We start from the raw sequence: 18,497 nt of genomic DNA on the forward strand, positions 1-18,497 counted from the left end.
TTTTCACATTCTTCTTGCTGGTTTAGTTAAACTGCTAATATTATTATGTGTTCAAAAATATATTCACTTTTACTATTATAACAAATTGTGCCTAAAGTTAACACATGTTGATCTTGGCTCTGTATTTAAATATAGAATTATTACATGTTTGTTTAAAAAATATTCTGTGTGTATGTTTTGCTTGGTGCAGGCTGGATTTTGGATAATAGCACCAAAGACCTGAAGTTTGTATTCACTAACCTAACACCATTCACAATGTATGAAGTCTATGTTGCTGCTGAAACCAGCGCCGGGATTGGACCCAAGTCAAATCTTTCAATATTCACTCCTCCTGATGGTAAGAATGTCTTTAGAGAGTTAGTGAGATATTTTTATATGCTTGTGAATGTTATTGAATTGGTAAGCATACTATTAGAAGCAATTCAGTTTATATTTACTTAATTCACGTTATGTCCTTATCAAAATACTATATAACTGATTCCGAACCTGTTTCCTCCAGAACGTTAAACCTATAACATGTTTCATGACAAAGGTGATCCCAGATCTGACCAGATATGAAGTATTGTACATAGTATCACCCTGCCAGATGCAAAATGAATTTTAGCAAAATCTCCAGAAGTCATAAAGAGAACGTACAAATTTGCTATCTCTTAACCACATTGTTTGAAGTGGAAGATTTTTTTTCTCACAGAACGAGTATTTAGACAAATTGCTGTATTCCCAATTCCTGCACTAAATATTTGTTTGTAATCAGAAGGGTATTCTTAGCAAGTAAGGAGTTCTGGTTACTTTATAACACAAATTCACCAGAAATTATTGAAATTATGAAAAAGATTTAAAAGACATTCTCTACATAAAATATTTATTAAATATCACCTTTTTAGGCAAACTGCATTGTTTAAAATTATGTTACTATATCATTTGTAACAAATGTTTCTGTCCGCTAAATGTGTTAAATCTCTTCATTTCTCTTTAGGTATTGTAATTACTGTCAAGAATATACTCATTTTTATAGCATATTATCACTTGAGTTTCCAGATCTTGTTTATGTGGCAGCTGACATATAGTAATTTGTAAGTTGACTGTGCACATGTGCGCCTGTGCATACACACACAACTGGATTGGGTACATGTGCATCAGATAAATCATTCAAGTATTTAACCATTAGAGGGCAGCAACTATTAGGAAATTTTGTCCTTCTTCAAAGAAACAACCTTGCTAAAATTTGTGTCTTATCTATTTCAAGTGAAAACCCTAACGTATTTAGAGTTTCAGTATATGAATTTAAAAAGAAACACATATTAGCAAAAATGTACTCAGTTTCATATTAAATTTTGCTCTTGTAATTTCTAAAAAAATGATAGGATGAGATTTATTTTTGAATTTTTATTAATTGACATAAATACCATAACAGTCATGAGTTATACCATGTGTTTTCACATTAGAAGAGTGTTAGCCTTTGTATCTTCTCCATTAGATGTTACTTTTTCCCCATATGCTTCTAAAATTTGCTTTTATGCATTTCCCGGAAAGCTAGATAGACATGTAGATGACTATTAGACAAAGCAGAACCTTTGACTTTGATCTTAATAGAATATTCTCAAGCTCCTCAGTTGTCTCACTGTTTTTTCCCTCCCTCCCTCTTTCCTCCTTCCCCCCCTTCCCTCCCTCCTTTCCCCTTCCCTCCCTCCTTCCCCCCTTCCCTCCCTCTTTCCCTCTATCCACTCCTTCCTTGTTCATTAGAGAGAGAGAAAGAGCTTGCACCTGCTGATTGACTTGCCAGGTGCCCACATTCCAGAAACAGGAACTCAGTCTGCATCTGCCATGTGGTTGGGGAGGGACCCAGGACTTGAGCCCTCACGGGCTGCCTCTGAAGGGTGTGCATTAGCAGGATATTGGATGTGGGAGCCTTGGCAGGACTGTAACACACGCAGGCACTCCAACGTGGGATGTGGCATCCCCAGGGCCACCTTAACCCCTGGGCCAAATACTCAACTGGTACTTGCATTCTTCTTTTTTTAAATTTATTTATTTGAGAGGTAGAGATAGAGAAAGGGAGAGGCAGAGAGAGGTCTTCCATCCGCTGGTTCACTCCCGAAATGGCTGCAACAGCCAGAGCTGGGCCAATTTGAAGCCAGGAGCTTTCTGGTTCTCCCATGTGGGTGCAGGGGCCCAGGCACTTGCATCATCTTCCGCTGCATTCCCAGGCCATAACAGAGATCTGGATCTGAAGAGGAGCAGCTGGGATATGAACCAGCACCCAAATGGGATGTTGGCGCCACAGCCAGAGGCTTAGCCCACTCCACCACAGCGCTGGCCCTACTCACATTCTTTAACAAAAGCATTTTATTAAGATATGCTAAACATACCAAGAAGTTCGTTTAGGTATACAGATCAATGAATTTTTTTGTTAGCTGAACACAGTCAGAACCAGCACTCAAATTGTAACTTAAATTTTATGTTATCTGATTAAATAAATCTTAAATTGTCTCCTTTCAAATCCAGCTGATTTTTGGTAATTCTAAGCTGAATCCACAGTTTAAGAATATTAAACATTATTAGCTTTATTGGGGTATAGTATTTGTAAAAAATAGGGAAATTGATAATTCATTGCTGCATACAGTGCCAGGTTGTTATGGATTGGACACCATTTAAGCAGTATTTCCCTTTATTTCTGGATTTTTAAAAATTTGAAAGGGTCAGAGGGAGAGAAGGGGGAGGGAAGAGGAGAGAGCGAGAAATAGAAATTTCCCGTGTGTTGGTTTATTCCCCAAATTCCTGCAACAGGGCTGCTCCAGGGGAAGTTTGGAGCCAGAAGCAATTGGCAAGGACCCAGTTACTTGAGCCATCACCTGCTTCGTCCAAGGGTGCGCCTTAGCAAGAAGCTGAAATACAGACAGCCGAGCTGGGAATGGAACCCTGACACTCCGATACGGAATTGTGGACATCTGAAGCAGGGTCTTAACTGCTGCTCCAGATGCTACCCATACGTATATTCACTGAGGAAAAAAAAGTAGAACATGAGGCACACTGTTGAATACATTTCACCTGGGCTGTTTTTCATACCAAATTTGTCCTGAGTTTTATACTACTGCCTTCCTGATATGCTTATCATGTAGTCCAGAATCTTATGACCGCCGGGGAGCCCACTGGCAACAGATGAACACCAGTGAAGGCGAGAGTGACTTGTGGCATGGTTCTTACCTCCTGTGCCAGCCTTCCCTCCTGGGAGCTCTCTGTTGATAGTTAAGCTTCGTGAGGTGTTTCAGTGGAAGGCTCTGGCAAATACAGCAAATGCAGCTTTCTGCTCTGACAACACTAATTAATCCTGGTCCTGCTAATTAGAACTTCACAATAAAAGAGTCTTTAAATTATATGAGAACAATCTAATAACTCATTAGAACTACCTACTTTTGATTAAAAATTGATAACTTAATTTTAAATGATTCTTTCTCATTTATTATTACAACAGAGTTCTTTGTTTCTAATTAAGATTGCTCATTTATTTTCTTTATATTTAAAAGAAATCTTCAGTTTATTTTAAAAATAATTAAGGGGAAGTCATTTAGCTAGCAGGTAACATGCTGGTTAAGACCCTGTCCCTGCCACCCATTGCAGCACAGTGGGTTAAGTGGTTATACCAGTATCCCATATCTTAGTACTGCTTTTAGTCCTGGCTGCCTACCTGATGGACCACCTTGCTAATGAGCCTGGGAAAGCAGCTGTGATGGCCCAAGTACTTGGGCCCCTACCACCCCTGTGGGAGACCCTACTAGAATTCCAGGCTCCTGGCTTAGGCCCTGCCCAGCCCTGGCCAGTGCAGCCATGTTGGGAGTGAACCAGAGATAGAAGATCTTACTCTCTGCTTCTCCCCTCCTCTCTTTCTGTCAGCCTGTCTATCCAATAGCAGAGATGCCTGTGTCCCAGATTGGAGCATGTGGTTATTCTAGACACCAGCTCCTGACCGCAGCCCTCTGCTAATGTGTATCCTTTGAGGCAGTGGTTATGGCTCAAGGGATGGGCTGCTGACATCCCCCATGTGGGAGATCGGGATTGGCTCCTGTCTTTAGCCCCCCTCCCACTTTTCAAATAAAGGGAAAGACATGAAAGGAAACCATTATGACTAGCTTGTTTCATGTAAGTGAATAGCTTGAAATCAACTGGTGGGGGTGTCTAACGAATCTCCAGATATTCACAGAAAACTCTTGAATTGACCTCCTAGGGCGAATGATAATGTGCTATCATGTTGTTGGAGGTAGTGGGTAGTTGCTGCTGGTGGTTGATTGATGGCATTAATCCTCAAGGTATTCACGGTCTATAGTCTACTTTGATTGTTAAAAACAATCAATATTCTATTGTTTTAGCAGTTCTCCTGTACATTTCCAGGGTTTCCATATATCCCTTAATGTTTTACAAAGTGAGTTTCCACACAGGCATGACGAAGTGACCAGTTCAGGAGAAAGTTGTTAAATTAGTCATCTCTTATCTTAGAAAATGTCATAAAATTGCCTGTTCCAAAATCAGTACTAATGGTGAATATAATACGGGAAATAACCTTTTGTTATCATTAATATGATAGTAAAAAAATCTATCTTATATAAGCTCAACTTTGTTGTTTTCATGCTTTCTAATTTTACTTTCACGGGTATCAAATATGAGGTTCAGCATGACACTTTCTGAAAAGCAAACAATTTTGAAATTCATATTCTCTTTCATAACTTCAAAAGCGAAGACCTTTGTCCTTGTAATTTCAACTTTTTTCTTTGTGCAGATCCTATTAAAATACTTGTAGGAAAATCAAGAGTCTGTCAACTTTCAGGATTTCCAATAGCTCTTAATTTTTGTTACTTTCAAAAACCACCTCTGAAGGAAGTTTAAGATGCCAGAGAATAGAAGAGAGTATTTTAATATATTTTCTTTACTTCAATTTTATGTCTGCATTTCATTTCTTCTAACATCTTTTCATTTGAAAATTTCAAACCATTAGAAATATTTTTAACAGTAATATGCCTGTTCTTGTTTCTCATTTATTAATACCTATAAATGTATTGACCTGAGAAGAAATCTTAGATAGTCCCTGTGGACATCTTCAGAACCAGTGCTGAACCATGAGTAATTGCATCGTGTGTTTGGTTTTCTTTAATTTATCATTAGTAAAGTAGTTTGATCTATACATCTCCATTTTCTCCATAAGAATTTATGATTTAACAGATCAAGTATATTTCTGAAGACAAGATAAAATGCTGTCTACTCCATTTCCTTTTTTCTTTTTTCCTAAGCTTACTTAAAAGGCAAAGTTACAGAGAGAGAGATCTTCCATCTGCTGGTTCACTCCCTAAATGGCCACAATGGCTGGGGCTGGGACTGTGCCAGGCTAAAGACTGGAGCCTGAGCTTCTTCCAGGTCTCCCATGTGGGTGCAAGGGCCCAAGCACTTGGGCCATCTTCTGCTGCTTTCCTAGGCACATATGCTGGGAACTAGATCAAAAGTAGAGCCAGCCGGGTCTTGGACCGGTGCCCATATAGGATGCCAGAATTGCAGATAGAGGCTTAACCAGCTCCTTGATTTCCTTTATCTTCTAAGGATTTTAATTTTTTCATAATAAAAAGCCAAATAGGTTTATATTCATTGTTCTTTGTTAAGAAAGTAAAAATAAGTCTTTACATGAATGGTAATTTTAGATACCAGTGTTGTGGAGTAAGACTTAAGTTATATTGGAAAACTAGAGCAGAAAACAGAGAAAGTTGCTCTCCTGTGTCCAGAGGAAGTTTATAGTCTTTGCTTCCACTACGAGGCCCCCTGGGCTCCTGGGTGCTGATCTGATGTGTCACCGGAGCCTGTCAGGAGCACCCTGGGCCCCTTCAGTCCTGTGCAGGAGGCCTGTTGGAAATGTCTGACCCTGGAGGGCTTGGCCTTCAAAGGCAGTCGAATCTCCAGTGATCTCCGCAAATGGCACATGGCCCTGGGGGCCTTTTGAACAATGCCTGGTGAAGTGTCCACTGTCTCTGCAGCAAAACCACTTGGCAGGACCCCGGGGGTCTCGCCAGAGCTGAGATCTCACCAGGAGCACACCCCTCCTCTTATGCTTTTGCTCCTGCTGTCCAGTCCCCTCCTGATCTCTGTTATGAAAGTCTTATGGTGGTTACCTTTTTTTTTTAAATTTCATTTAAGGTGTACAATTTCATGTGTTCATATATACAAATTTAGGAATGTAGTGATACTTCCCACCCTACCCTCCCTCCTGTCATGCTCCAATCCTTCTTCCTCCTCTCGTTAGGATTTGGTCTTTTAAATTCACCTGTCTTTTTTTTTTTTTTTTTTGATAGAGTTAGACAGTGAGAGAGACAGAGAGAGAAAGGTCTTCCTTCCGTTGGTTCACTCCCTAGATGGCCACTACAGCCGAAGCTACGCTGATCCGAAGCCAGGAGCCAGGTACTTATCCTGGTCTCCCATGGGGTGCAGGGCCCAAGCACTTGGGCCATCCTCCACTGCCCTCCCAAGCCACAGCAGAGAGCTGGACTGAAAGAGGAGCAACCAGGACTAGAACCCAGCGCCCATATGGGATGCCGGCACTGGCCCAAAAAATCACCTTTCTACAGAGTCAGGAACCAATGAGGTGTACTTCTTTAAAGTCTCCCTCAAGTGTTCTCAGAAGTTGGAGGGATTTTCCTGTGGCCCTTTGTCGCTCCCCCTCTTCATGGAGGAACGACACAGGACCCTGCGCTGTTCTTTCGTCTGCTCGGCCCTCCCCGGGTTTGCTGCTGGTTCTTCCCAGGTTGGCTACCGACCCTTCCACCTCCGTGGAAGGGCGGTTCCCCCTGGCCACTTTCCCCACTTCCGCAGGGGAGCGGCACACCGCTGGCCGGCTCTCTCGGGGGCTGCACAGGTGTTCCTTCAGCTAGATGTTCCCCTTAGATGTTCCCGGTGCATGTTGTCTCTCTCCTCCTTTATAGTCCTCTTCCACCAATCCCAACTCTGCTACCCACACGCCGAGTACGCTGCTCTCCTCCAATCAGGAGCAGGTCCTACAGTTTATTGGTTGAACTGGAGGCAGCTGTGTAGAAGCTGCTTCTCCCTTCTCAGCGCCATATTGTGGGAGAGCAGATGCATAGAATAAGTCTTAATTCCAGTAACTTAGTCTAGTCCGAGTTGCTCCCAGTTGCTCCCCACAGCCCTTGATCTATCCAGGATAGTTTAGCACAAAGCAAGCCTGGACGTAAGGAGCCTCAACCCACTGAGGCTGACTTTGTCCATTCTCTAGCTTGTATCCAGGCCAGGCGGTGATGCAGAAAAAGATCAGGGATTTTCTTCTAAGCTCTGGGGTCAGCAGAATCCCAGCGTCCGAGGATGCACCCCAGGGAGTGTCTGTGGTATATGCTTTGTTTCCCATCTGGAATGAGAGGATGAAAGCAGAAGCATCCCTCAGTCCTTCCCTGTCCTGAGTTTGGGATGTCTCTCAAAGCTCTTTGGCTGCCTGTGGCATCCTAATGTGAACTGAAGCCCACAGGAAGGGAGGAAGGTGCAGGTGGGACTCCAACTTGCTCAGTTTTCCGCTCCTGTAGCCTAGGACCTGTTTGTCAGAACAGCACATGCAGGGAGTGATCAGTTCCTCTTACCCACGCCATACTAGAACTGGGCCTCTGCCTGGTCAAATATATGCCATTGCTTTGCTACCCTCCAGGAGGAGAAATCGTTGTTCTGTGCCTCTTAACACCGAGTCCTGTCTTACGGGCCTGATTTCTACAATTACCCTGCGTGACAAGAGCCTTAACAAAGGTGTTTTGAGCTAGAGTTTGGAGGGAAGGTACCAGTCCTGGGTACCACTTGGGCTGGTGACTAGGCAGGTGAGGGGATAAAGGAGCATGGTGAAGGAATGAAAATTCTCCCTGCTGTACTATGGACTGAGGTCTGGACTGAAAAAAAGGACCTGAGAGAGGCGCACTCAAAAGAGGGAGGGGAGCCCAGAGCGCGTGCTGGAGGACCTGTCTCCTGAAGTCCTGGTCATGAGGGGATCTCCACCCACTGAGGGGTCCAGATGGAGAAGGCCGCCTGTCTGCAAAAGGGATATCTAAACGCTGACCCAAAACTAACCAGGTGTCTAGGGAGATGCCGACTGATGCATATAAATTCAAAGAATAAGGGACAATGTCTGCTTCTACTTACTGGTTTGATTAGCAAAGTAAGTGACAGTTAATATATTTTATTCTGCTGTACTGTGTTTATTTCATACTCCATGAATGTGTCAATTCAAATGGAATGGGCCATTTCACTTATTTTCCAATAGGCAGGCATCAATTGTCTGATTAATCTGATTAATATAGTCATTAAACTGGTTTTCTCCATTGATATTCTGCGTCAGATCAAATTAAAATGAAAAAATGGCAGTCCTCCTCTTTGATTTATGTTCTACAGCACTTCCTAAGGCACGGTTTACATAGCAACCCCAAATAAAAAGTGAAATAAAGGTGGGTTGGGAGCTTTGCTCTTTAAATAGCCATGTTATTTTCATACTGCACAGTTAATTGGAACGTTTCTCCACCCTTAAAAAATGTCTGTGATGATAGAAATGCAAGCGATCTATTTTGATGATATAAAACTTTTAATAGGTAGCTGTACAAAGGGCTTTGTCGGTATCATTCCTCCTGCATTCAGGTTCCTCAAACATCCTACAGTGAATGCTCAGCCAGCTGAATGAAGAACGGATGACTCAATGATGAAGTCCTAGCCTAGAACTCCTCCCATATCCTTCCAGGATCAAACTGCTTTTCCACCAGATTCAAACCCTTGTGAGTTTGATCTAAAGAGTTACCTTCCATATACATAGACCAAAAAAAATTTTTTTAAAGATTTATTTATTTATCTGAACGGCAAAGTTACAGAGAGGCAGAGAGAGGTCTTCCATCCACTGGTTCACTCCCCAGATGGCTACAACAACTGGAGCCAATCCAAAGACATGAGTTTCCTCCAGGCCTCCCACACAGGTGCAGAGGCCCAAGAACTCCACTGCTTTCCCAGGCCATAGCAAAGAGCTGGATCAGAAGTGGAGCACTCGGGACTCAAACAGGTGCCTATGTAGGATGCTGGCACTGCAGGCGGTGGCTTTACCCGCTACGCCACAGCACCGGTCCCCCACTTGCTCACACACTTTTTTTTTTTTTTTTTTAAGCAGAGTGTAAGAATTAGCAATTTCCAGGTGTAGCCTTGTTTTACCTCCCAGTTTGAGCAGAGGTTTGCCTGCTCTCAGGCTATAGTGATTCATTCATCCATTCAGTCACTAACTAGTCAATAAACATTTAGAAATATTTATCATTACAATATCCAAGGGTTTCCTTTACTGGTTACTTCATAGACGCAAAGATAAAGCTTTTGTCGTGGAATTATTGGTTAAAAACTCCTTGCAGTCGTTAGTTACTGTATGGTTACCCTAAACATAATTGTATTCACTAATTGCAAAAAATATTTACGAGAGTTCTGATATCTTGAGTGGTAACGGTCATTCTCCTCTGTGTCTTTTTAATATGTGTGTCTCTTCTGTCAGCCTAACGAAACGAATTCAGTGTGTCACTACATCCTGATCCTAAGGGACGAGACTTAGCCACATTTTCTTTTTCTTGAACCCACATTTTAGAAATTCTCTTGAATCACTTGTTCCTTCTAGTAACCATGCATGTAGCAAAGATAAAATGGTATCCACTTTACAGATGAGTACCACCAGGATTGGAAGGATGAGGGACTGTTCATAACCACACTGTGAGCTATAAGTAACAGGGCCAAAACCCAGAGCATATTTATATTTTGTCCATTTCCCCTGCAGCACTGAGTTTCTTTGGATATCGTTCTTGGTGACTTTATAACAGGAGCTTGTTTTAATTGGTGCTTTACCTTAAACTAATTATTTCTTTGAACTTGTTATTCCTTTCTACTAGAAAGATTGAGGATACCTGAAATTTGAAACTCATACATATTAATTTAAAAGTCATCAGACTAAAATCAGTCAACCCTTCATATAAACTCATGTAACAAATTAAAAGATGGCCTAATTGAATTTGCCAACTGCATTTCATTGCGTCCATCAGATTTTGTTTTGAGGAGATGAGAGAGAGAGTGTACTGTTGATTCACTTGCCAGATACTCACAGCAGCCATGCTGGGTCAAGCCAAAGCCAGGAGTCGGGACCTCAGTTCAGGTCTCCCTTGTGGGTGGCAGGGACCTAAGTACTTGATCTGTCACCTGCTGCCTCCCAGGGTGCACATTAGTAGGAAACTGGAATCTAGATTGGCGCCAATACTAGAAACTCTGATACGGGAAGTGGGTAACGTAAGTGCCATGCCAAACACCTGTTCCCAGTCTTCTGGATATTATTTTTTGATCTGTTACTATAATATTTATGATGCCTTCAAGATTTGAACTGGGCATTAATCATCCACAAACAAGTAGCTTCTCAAGGGAATTACTTTTAGTAGTTAACTGTTCTGAACAAATTTTATTGACATTTTGATTTTGGAAACTTATGTTATATTTTGAGCATAGTGTGTAGAAATTTAAGTTCAAACATCTGTACTTTGGGAGCCTCATGCCATATTAAATTTTTAATAAATTAGTAAATTGTTTTCATCTCTTTTGATAAAATTGTGTACGTAACCTTAATTGTGAACCAAGAATTTATTTTTTTTATTTGTAATTTCAGAATGTCTTTTTAAGTACCATTTTTATTCTGTTTCAGTTCCAGGTGCAGTATTTGATTTACAGCTTGCAGAGGTAGAAGCCACACAAATAAGAATTACTTGGAAGAAGCCGAGACAGCCGAATGGAATCATTAACCAATATCGAGTGAAAGTGCTGGTTTCAGAGACAGGTGTAATTTTGGAAAATACCTTGCTCACAGGAAAAGATGAGGTATTGTACTTTGATTTCACATCTTGGCGAACCCTTTTTGTTTGGTTCTGGCCTGAAAATTTTGGAAAATTTGCCAGTCTTCAAACATAAAATATTGAACATTTGACATGTTGATAATCTAGCTAGATCATATTTCAATTTAAGATGTGTTATTAGTTGAGTGTGACTCTTTTTCAGCATATGAAAAATGTTACTTGAGCAATTAAACAGGACCCAAAGTACATCCATAAGTGAATATGATTATGCTAATTCAGTTAATGAATTGCTTGGAAACTCCTGTCATGATTTAAATACTTCAAAGAGTATGCTTGCAATTTGGAACAGTTGCTACTGAAAGGCACGGTAGTTTTTAATAGCTGTTGTTGACAAATTATGATGTCCTGGCTGGCGTTGCGATGCTTAATTTCTCAAAACTGCCTCATTAAAAAGAACTACTTTTGATTAAAAAAAAAAAACTTACAAAACTGAATAAACGGTATTTAGGTCTTTTTACAAATTTAAAGGAAGAGGACCTGTGCCTCTGGGCAGGGTGTTCTTTCTGTCCATATCTGAAATCTGGGTCCCCTGCTTTCGCTTCATTATATTCATGCACCTCAGGACCTTGTCACTCTTCAGCTAAATCATATCCAGATACTGGCTGCTCTTGGGGGCACTCAAAAAGCAAATGTCCTTAGGACCAGTGCAACAATCACAGACCTTAGAGATAAACGCAATATTTATTCTGCTTCTGTTTTGGCTCAGCATTGCTGCTGCTTCTGCCTGTGCTGTTATTTTCCCCAATACACATAGTGGTACTTGACACAGTTTGAAGAAAAATAAATTAAATAATAAGTTTATTTTGGTACAAAAATACTTTGAAATTCATGCACACTCTCTTCAGCGTATGCATTTTCCATGAACTTTTTGAAGACTCTGCTGTTGTCACTCTCTTTCTAGTTTGGGGCTTGCTGTGGAAAGTTGACCTTACCTTGTAGTCAGTGCACTTTGGCCATGCAGGGCTCATCATGCCAAGTTGGTCACTCTAGCCCAGGGTTAAATTTTAATCCTATGTTGACTCCTTTCCTCTGTGCAAAAGATGTTGAGTTATGCTTTCTCTGATGGTCTAGTTGACAACTCAGGCAAAGGGCAGAAGCTTAACCCTTTGCTCCTGCTGAGAAGGTCTTAAATTAGATACTCCACTCTCTTGGGACTAGGTGACAGGTTTCTCACTTCTGCTAATCTACTGAAAGGCCATCCACAAAGTGTCTTCCTCTTGAAGCTGAGTTTCTAGAAAGGCTTCTTTGGAATCTGCTATAATCTTTGTGACATAGTAGTGAGAACCTAAGCCTTGCAGCGCACAAATCTGTCGTTAAATCTCAATTTTATCCACTGTTAGATTGTATAGCAGTGCTCCCTTTGAGAACTTAGCTGGTGGAGCAGAGGACTATAGATTGTACAGCGGAGATGCTAAGAAAATAGACTCAGGAGATGCAATGTTTGAATTTAAACCATGATTCTGCAATTACAGCTTACCCTGGGAATTAGGCCTGGATCACCGATCTCAGTTTCCTCATCTCAGATAAGAATTTCAGGAGTCTCTGTAACAAAGGGTTAACAGTGAATATCTAATAGGCTCATGTGTATAAAGAGCTAAGAACTGTACTTGGCATATAGTAAACACTGTGCTAAATAGTTGTGACCTGTTGTGGTTATTAATCTTAGCATTGGACCTGTTGTTCTACCTTATATTTAATAATAGTTTCTTATGCTCTCTCCATAAAAGGAAGCGTTATAAGTCTCCTCATTTCTGTGATGGTATCTGGCTTCCTGGGATCAGGCCTATCTCTATTCTTTGGCTTCCTATGTGACTGGTGTTTGGATTCACATTTCAAGAGGCTGATATAGGGAGACAGATATGTAGAGGCTGTAAATCCAAATGGTTTGGGATCCTTGGCCTGCCTCTGCCATATTCTAAGGTCTAGGTTGACCTTGTACAAGTCAATATTTGGAGACTTGCTGCTTTCATTTTTATTATGAGGATTATCCTTTCACCCAAAAAGGTCAGAAGTAAATGACATAAGATAAACCTTTCTCTTAGTATCTTCATTTATTATCCTTTCCTTTGTCCTTGGTACTTGTCCCAGGAAAAGGTCTTTCCTCTCATTCACTGTCATTCTTCTCAAAGAATAGCTTCTATTCCCTGTCTTAAGAACTTTTAAGACACTTGACATCATGATAGAAGTCACATGTGACTTTTTCTGCATGCCCAACTTTGTGCCACCACCATTCCGCTACCTGCAGTTTTAGGCACTATTGGTTCTTTAATACTTCCTACACACACACACACACACACGCAATACTTTGGCCTTAAAAATTTAAATATCAAGGGAAAAAAACACCCCCAGCTCTCTACTATTTTTAACAATTTCTTTTTTGTTTTAAGATTTATTTATTTATTTGAAAAGCAGAGTTACAGAGAGGCAGAGGCAGAGAGAAGGTTCTTCCATCTGCTGGTTCACTCCCCAAATGTCTGCAACGGCTGGAGCTGGGCCAACATGGAGCCAGGAGCTAGGGCTTCTTCAGGGTTTCCCTTGAGGGTGCAGAGGCCCAGAGTCTTGAAGCATCTTCTGCTACTTTCCCAGGCCATAGCAGAGAGCTGGATCAGAAGTGGAGCAGTTGTATGGGTTACAAGCACTGTAGGCGGTGGCTCTACCCACTAGGCTATAGCACTGGCTCCTACTGCCTTTTTTTTTTTTTTAATCTAGAGGTCTCTGTTTCCAAGCATCTCCTAACACTTTGAGAATAGCTCAGATTCAGTCACTGCTTCCTACTTGACTCTTGCTTTCCACTCTGATGTCTGTGTGCTCTGAGTATCTCTGATGCTCGCACTTCTGGTTAGAACAATTCATAGGATTGGTCCAGCAGGGCTTGGCAAATCTGAACTCCTTCTATCCTAAAAAAACAAAACAAAAACCCCAAAGTGAAAAAGCCAACAAAAATCCAGAATCCTCCTTGGGAGAGAGCAGGGTCTGGTTCATGATAGGAAAGAGGAGGTTAATACGGGATCAGGAACACATACTAGGAAGAGGTCCTGGGGCGGTGATAGTGACCCCTGAAGGTTTCTGCATGGCACGCAGGAAAACACTCCATCGAGATGATTTAGTAGTTTCAGTATCTCGAGAACAAGGCCTGAAGAGATTCTGGCTTGAAGACGTGGGATCAAATTATAGGCTTAGGATTCCCTAACTCCTTGGGTTGGGCATACCACAGATCATGTGACTGGAAGGTCATTGTCCTCAACCTTCAAAGCGGCAGTGGTTCCAAAGACTTAGAGACTGAGCATTTTCACACTGTTACATGTCTGATGATTTTCTTTTCGGACAATGGCCCTATCTCTCTGTCGTGAAGGCTTGAAACCTAAGAGTCACCTCTAGCTTAGCATTTACTTAGCATTTAACGGCCACTTAATGTTAAGATCAGTCAGTCCAGAGTGCAACTTTCATGTCTCTTTCATTCCTGTTTCTCCAACCCCATCTCAGCATTGTGTACTGCGTTGCCTGGACAACTGTTGTTATCTCACCGTATTATTTTCCCATTATTATTGAACAAGTTGTCCCCTATGTAGCCTCTCAAAACAGTTCATATTTACTATCTCTCCACTCCTCTGGATCAGAATTCCAGACACAGCTTACATAGTTTCTCTACTTGGATATCTCCTAAGGCTGGCTGAGCTGTATTCTCATCTGGAAGCTAGACTGGGGAAGAATCCACTTCCAGGCTCTCTCAGGCTTTTGGGAAGTTTTATTTTCTTTGGGCTGTAGAACGGATGGCACTCGCTTCTTGCTGGCTGCTGACTGGAGACTACCCGTAGCTCCTACAGCCCTCCTTTCACCCAACTACTACCTCCCTCCCAACCCATATAGACACACATAGTATCTCGACACAAGGGTTTTTCAGTATGGTCAGTTACTTTACTAGCTCAGAAAGGAGGGTCTGTTTGTTGTCATGATTATGGGAGTTATAGCCCATAATTGTCTTACTCGCTTGGTTAGGTGCAAGTCCCAGGTTCCATCCAAGTCCAGAGGAGGAGACTTTACAAAAGCATCCACAATGGGAGGGGAGGATAATGGAAGACCATCTCAGAAGTCACCCAACATACTCTCTGAGCCCATTGCTTTGTTCAAAGGTAGTTGAGACACTTTGTGGAAAATGGAATAAAAATATGTTTACTTTGGGTCAAATATTTTTAAAAATCCATGCATAACTTTTTCATTATATGAATTTTCCTTAAAATTTATTAAGATCTCCCATATTTCACACACCCATGAGAATACCCCTTCCAGATTTAAGTATCTTATTTACATTATAATAAAAGATACCAGACAAGAATGGAGAAGAGATGAGGTAGGTGTATGTGCATCATTTAAATAATTTAACTCCTCAATCTCAATGTAGAAAGTCAATAGATTCTAAAATAAATGAAATTTAGGGGCTGGCGCCGTGGCTCACTTGGTTATTCCTCTGCCTGCAGTGCCGACATCCTATATGGGCGCCGGGTTCTAATCCTGGTTGCTTCTCTTCCAGTCCAGCTCTCTGCTGTGGCCTGGGAGGGCAGTGGAGGATGGCCCAGGTGCTTGGGCCCCTGCACCTGCATGGGAAACCAACAGGAGGCACCTGGCTCCTGGCTTAGGATTAGCGCAGCTCTGGCAATAGCGGCCATTTGGGGAATGAATCAACGGAAGGAAGACCTTTCTCTCTGTCTCTCTCTCAGTGTCTATCTGTCAAATAAGAAAATAAAATAAAATAAATGAAATTTAACAGAAGTAAGATGATTATTTAGTGATTTTAGAAATAAATACCATAAGAACTTAAAATAGGAATGAGCTAAAAGTCTTGGGGTGAAGCAGATAGGGAAGGTATGGACAGGGGATCAATCATGATCATGAAAGTTTTCAAACTGTTAAAATATGATGCTCCTATGCTAGGTTGAGCTAACTTCATTCCCCCTTATTGAAACCTGTTTTTTCCAGTGACCCTTTCTGATTTATTTCTTAAGAAGGAGTGGTTATTTAAACAAGCTGAAATAGTTAGATTTTGCTTTTATTATGAGATAAATATTGGAAAAATACATTAGAAAATTGAACCTCTCAGTATGAAGAGTTCTATTTCAAATTCCAAATTTATATATGCATCTTATCTATAACAATACTAATAATTGGTTGGAAATCAAGTCCTTGCTAAAATATTTGATCAACTCTAATAACAGGGTATATTTACTATGACAAAAGTAGCTTCTATTGCATAAGCTTTGAAGTATCCCACAAACATCTTTTTCTTAGTAACTATTAAGTTCCAGGTATTCTTTAGGTCTAGGAAATATAGGACGAATAAGAAATCAACCTGGTCTCTAACTACTTTGAGCTGAAACAATTGTCCAATGGTTTTAGACAGTTGGTCCTGACTCTCCTCTCTGTACATATATTGTAAATTATAGTGGCCTTAAGCATAGGGTTTGGAACCAGGAAAATCAGTTCCAATCCTACCTCTCCCATAACTAGTTTTATGAACTTGAAGAGATGATTGTAAAATGGAGATAATAGTGTCTATCTTTTTGAGGTATAGAGGTCACAAGGATAAAATTGTTTAGTCCTGAATTTGGTAATCTTTCTGTAGTTATAATTATACAATTGTGTATATGTATACAATCTACATTTTATCATTGAAGACAGTAGTTCCAGTTTTTCTAAGGGTTAATATCCTGTTTTTGATTACTCAGGATTTCCTGTCCCTTCCTATCATGGATTACTGTTTCTGTATTTCTAGTTTATCAATGATCCTCTTACTCAACGGAACACAATATTCTGTATGTAATTTGGCTAGAGCCAAATTGAGCAGAATTATTTTATCCTTGGAGTTTTTTTTTTTCCTCCTATCAAAACAGTTAAAAAATAAAATTAGTTTATTTGGGAGCTTCATTCCACCGGGACTGAGTTCTGAAGAATCCCTGAAGTTTTCTCTTCCTGGACTGCTCTGCAGTTGAATTTCAAGCTCAGATCTCATGCTTGTTCTTCAGTTGGAAGCCTGAGGCATTTTTCTCCCACAGACATCATCTTGCTGCCTAGTATTATAAATTTCTGAGGTTAATATAGATACTTTTTAATCTAACACATTCTTTTTTTAACTTCTATTTAATAAATATATATTTCCAAAGTACAGCTTTTGGATTACAGTGGCTTTTCCCCCCCCATAACTTCCCTCCCACCCGCAACCCTCACATCTCCCGCTCCTTCTCCCATTCCATACACATCAAGATTCATTTTCAATTCTCTTTATATACAGAAGATCAGTTTAGTATATATTAAGTAAAGATTTCAACAGTTTGCACCCACACAGAAATACAAAGTGTAAAGTACTGATTGAGTACTAGTTATTGCATTAATTTACATTGTACAACACATTAAGGACAGAGAGCCTACATGGGGAGTAAGTGCACAGTGACTCCTGTTGTTGACTTAACAAATTGACACTCTTGTTTATGGCATCAGCAATCACCCTAGGCTCTTGTCATGGGTTGCCAAGGCTATGGAAGCCTTCTGAGCTTGCCAACTTCGATCTTATTCCGACAAGGTCATAGTCAAAGTGGAAGTTCTCTCCTCCCTTCAGAGAAAGGTACCTCCTTCTCTGATGACCTGTTCTTTCCACTGGGATCTCACTCGCAGAGATCTTTCATTTAGGTGTTTTTTTTTTTTTTTTTTTTTTTCCAGAGTGTCTTGGCTTTCCATGCCTAAAATACTCTCCTGGGCTCTTCATCCAGTTTTGAATGCCTTAAGGGCTGATTCTGAGGCCAGAGTACTGTTTAGGACATCTGCCATTCTATGAGTCTGCTGTGTATCTCGCTTCCCATGTTGGATCGTTCTCTCCTTTTTGATTCTTTCAGTTAGTATTAGCAGACATTAGTCTTGTTTATGTGATCCCTTTGACTCTTAATCCTTTCATTATGATCAATTGTGAACAGAAATTGATCACTTGGTCTGGTGAGATGGCATTGGTACATGGCACTTTGATGGGTTAATCCAACATATTCTTCCAGTGTATTTGTTTGTCACTAATGAATATGAAAATAAAGCCAGGTAAATGTTACGCCCATTAAAATGGAATGAGACTGAGAACAGAATCCAAGAATTGTTTTGGAATAACTTGAAATAAGCTCGCATTATTAAGCATAAATGGAACATAAATATAATCAAGACTTAAGTATATTTTCACTCAAATAATATATAGAATGATAGAGTATTATTTAGGGGTTTCCAAATGTATTCTGGTTATAAACTTTATTCTTAGCACTTCTGATAACAGCATAAACCATATCATAGCCTGTGTTAAAATATGATAGCAGTTCTTAAGAATAAATACAACATTTTATTAATTCAATTCTGCAGACCTCCAATGATTGAGTCTTGACAGATAGTATAAGGTATTTTTTAAAAGATAAAAATGACATTTGCTATGATGAAGATTATTCCATGCAAATTCAAGCTAGTTTACTCAGGTGCATTTGGAATTTACCTTTGAAGGCTTTTAATTCTTCATGTAAATTCCAAAGATTCCTGGGTAGCATGGGC

The 18,497-nt window shown here is 40.5% G+C and overlaps 1 protein-coding gene across 1 annotated transcript in view; it reads left to right on the forward strand.

Annotated features, from left to right (window-relative positions):
• PTPRQ (protein tyrosine phosphatase receptor type Q) overlaps nucleotides 1–18,497 on the forward strand; it is a 252,679-nt gene that overhangs the window by 44,088 nt on the left and 190,094 nt on the right. The window contains exons 10-11 of the mRNA XM_070053189.1: nucleotides 191–337; nucleotides 10,724–10,896. Of these exons, the coding sequence (XP_069909290.1) occupies nucleotides 191–337; nucleotides 10,724–10,896 (320 nt within the window). The remainder of the gene's footprint in view (nucleotides 1–190; nucleotides 338–10,723; nucleotides 10,897–18,497) is intronic.

Source organism: Oryctolagus cuniculus, chromosome 11 (genome assembly GCF_964237555.1).
Source record: "Oryctolagus cuniculus chromosome 11, mOryCun1.1, whole genome shotgun sequence".
NCBI lineage: Eukaryota > Metazoa > Chordata > Mammalia > Lagomorpha > Leporidae > Oryctolagus > Oryctolagus cuniculus.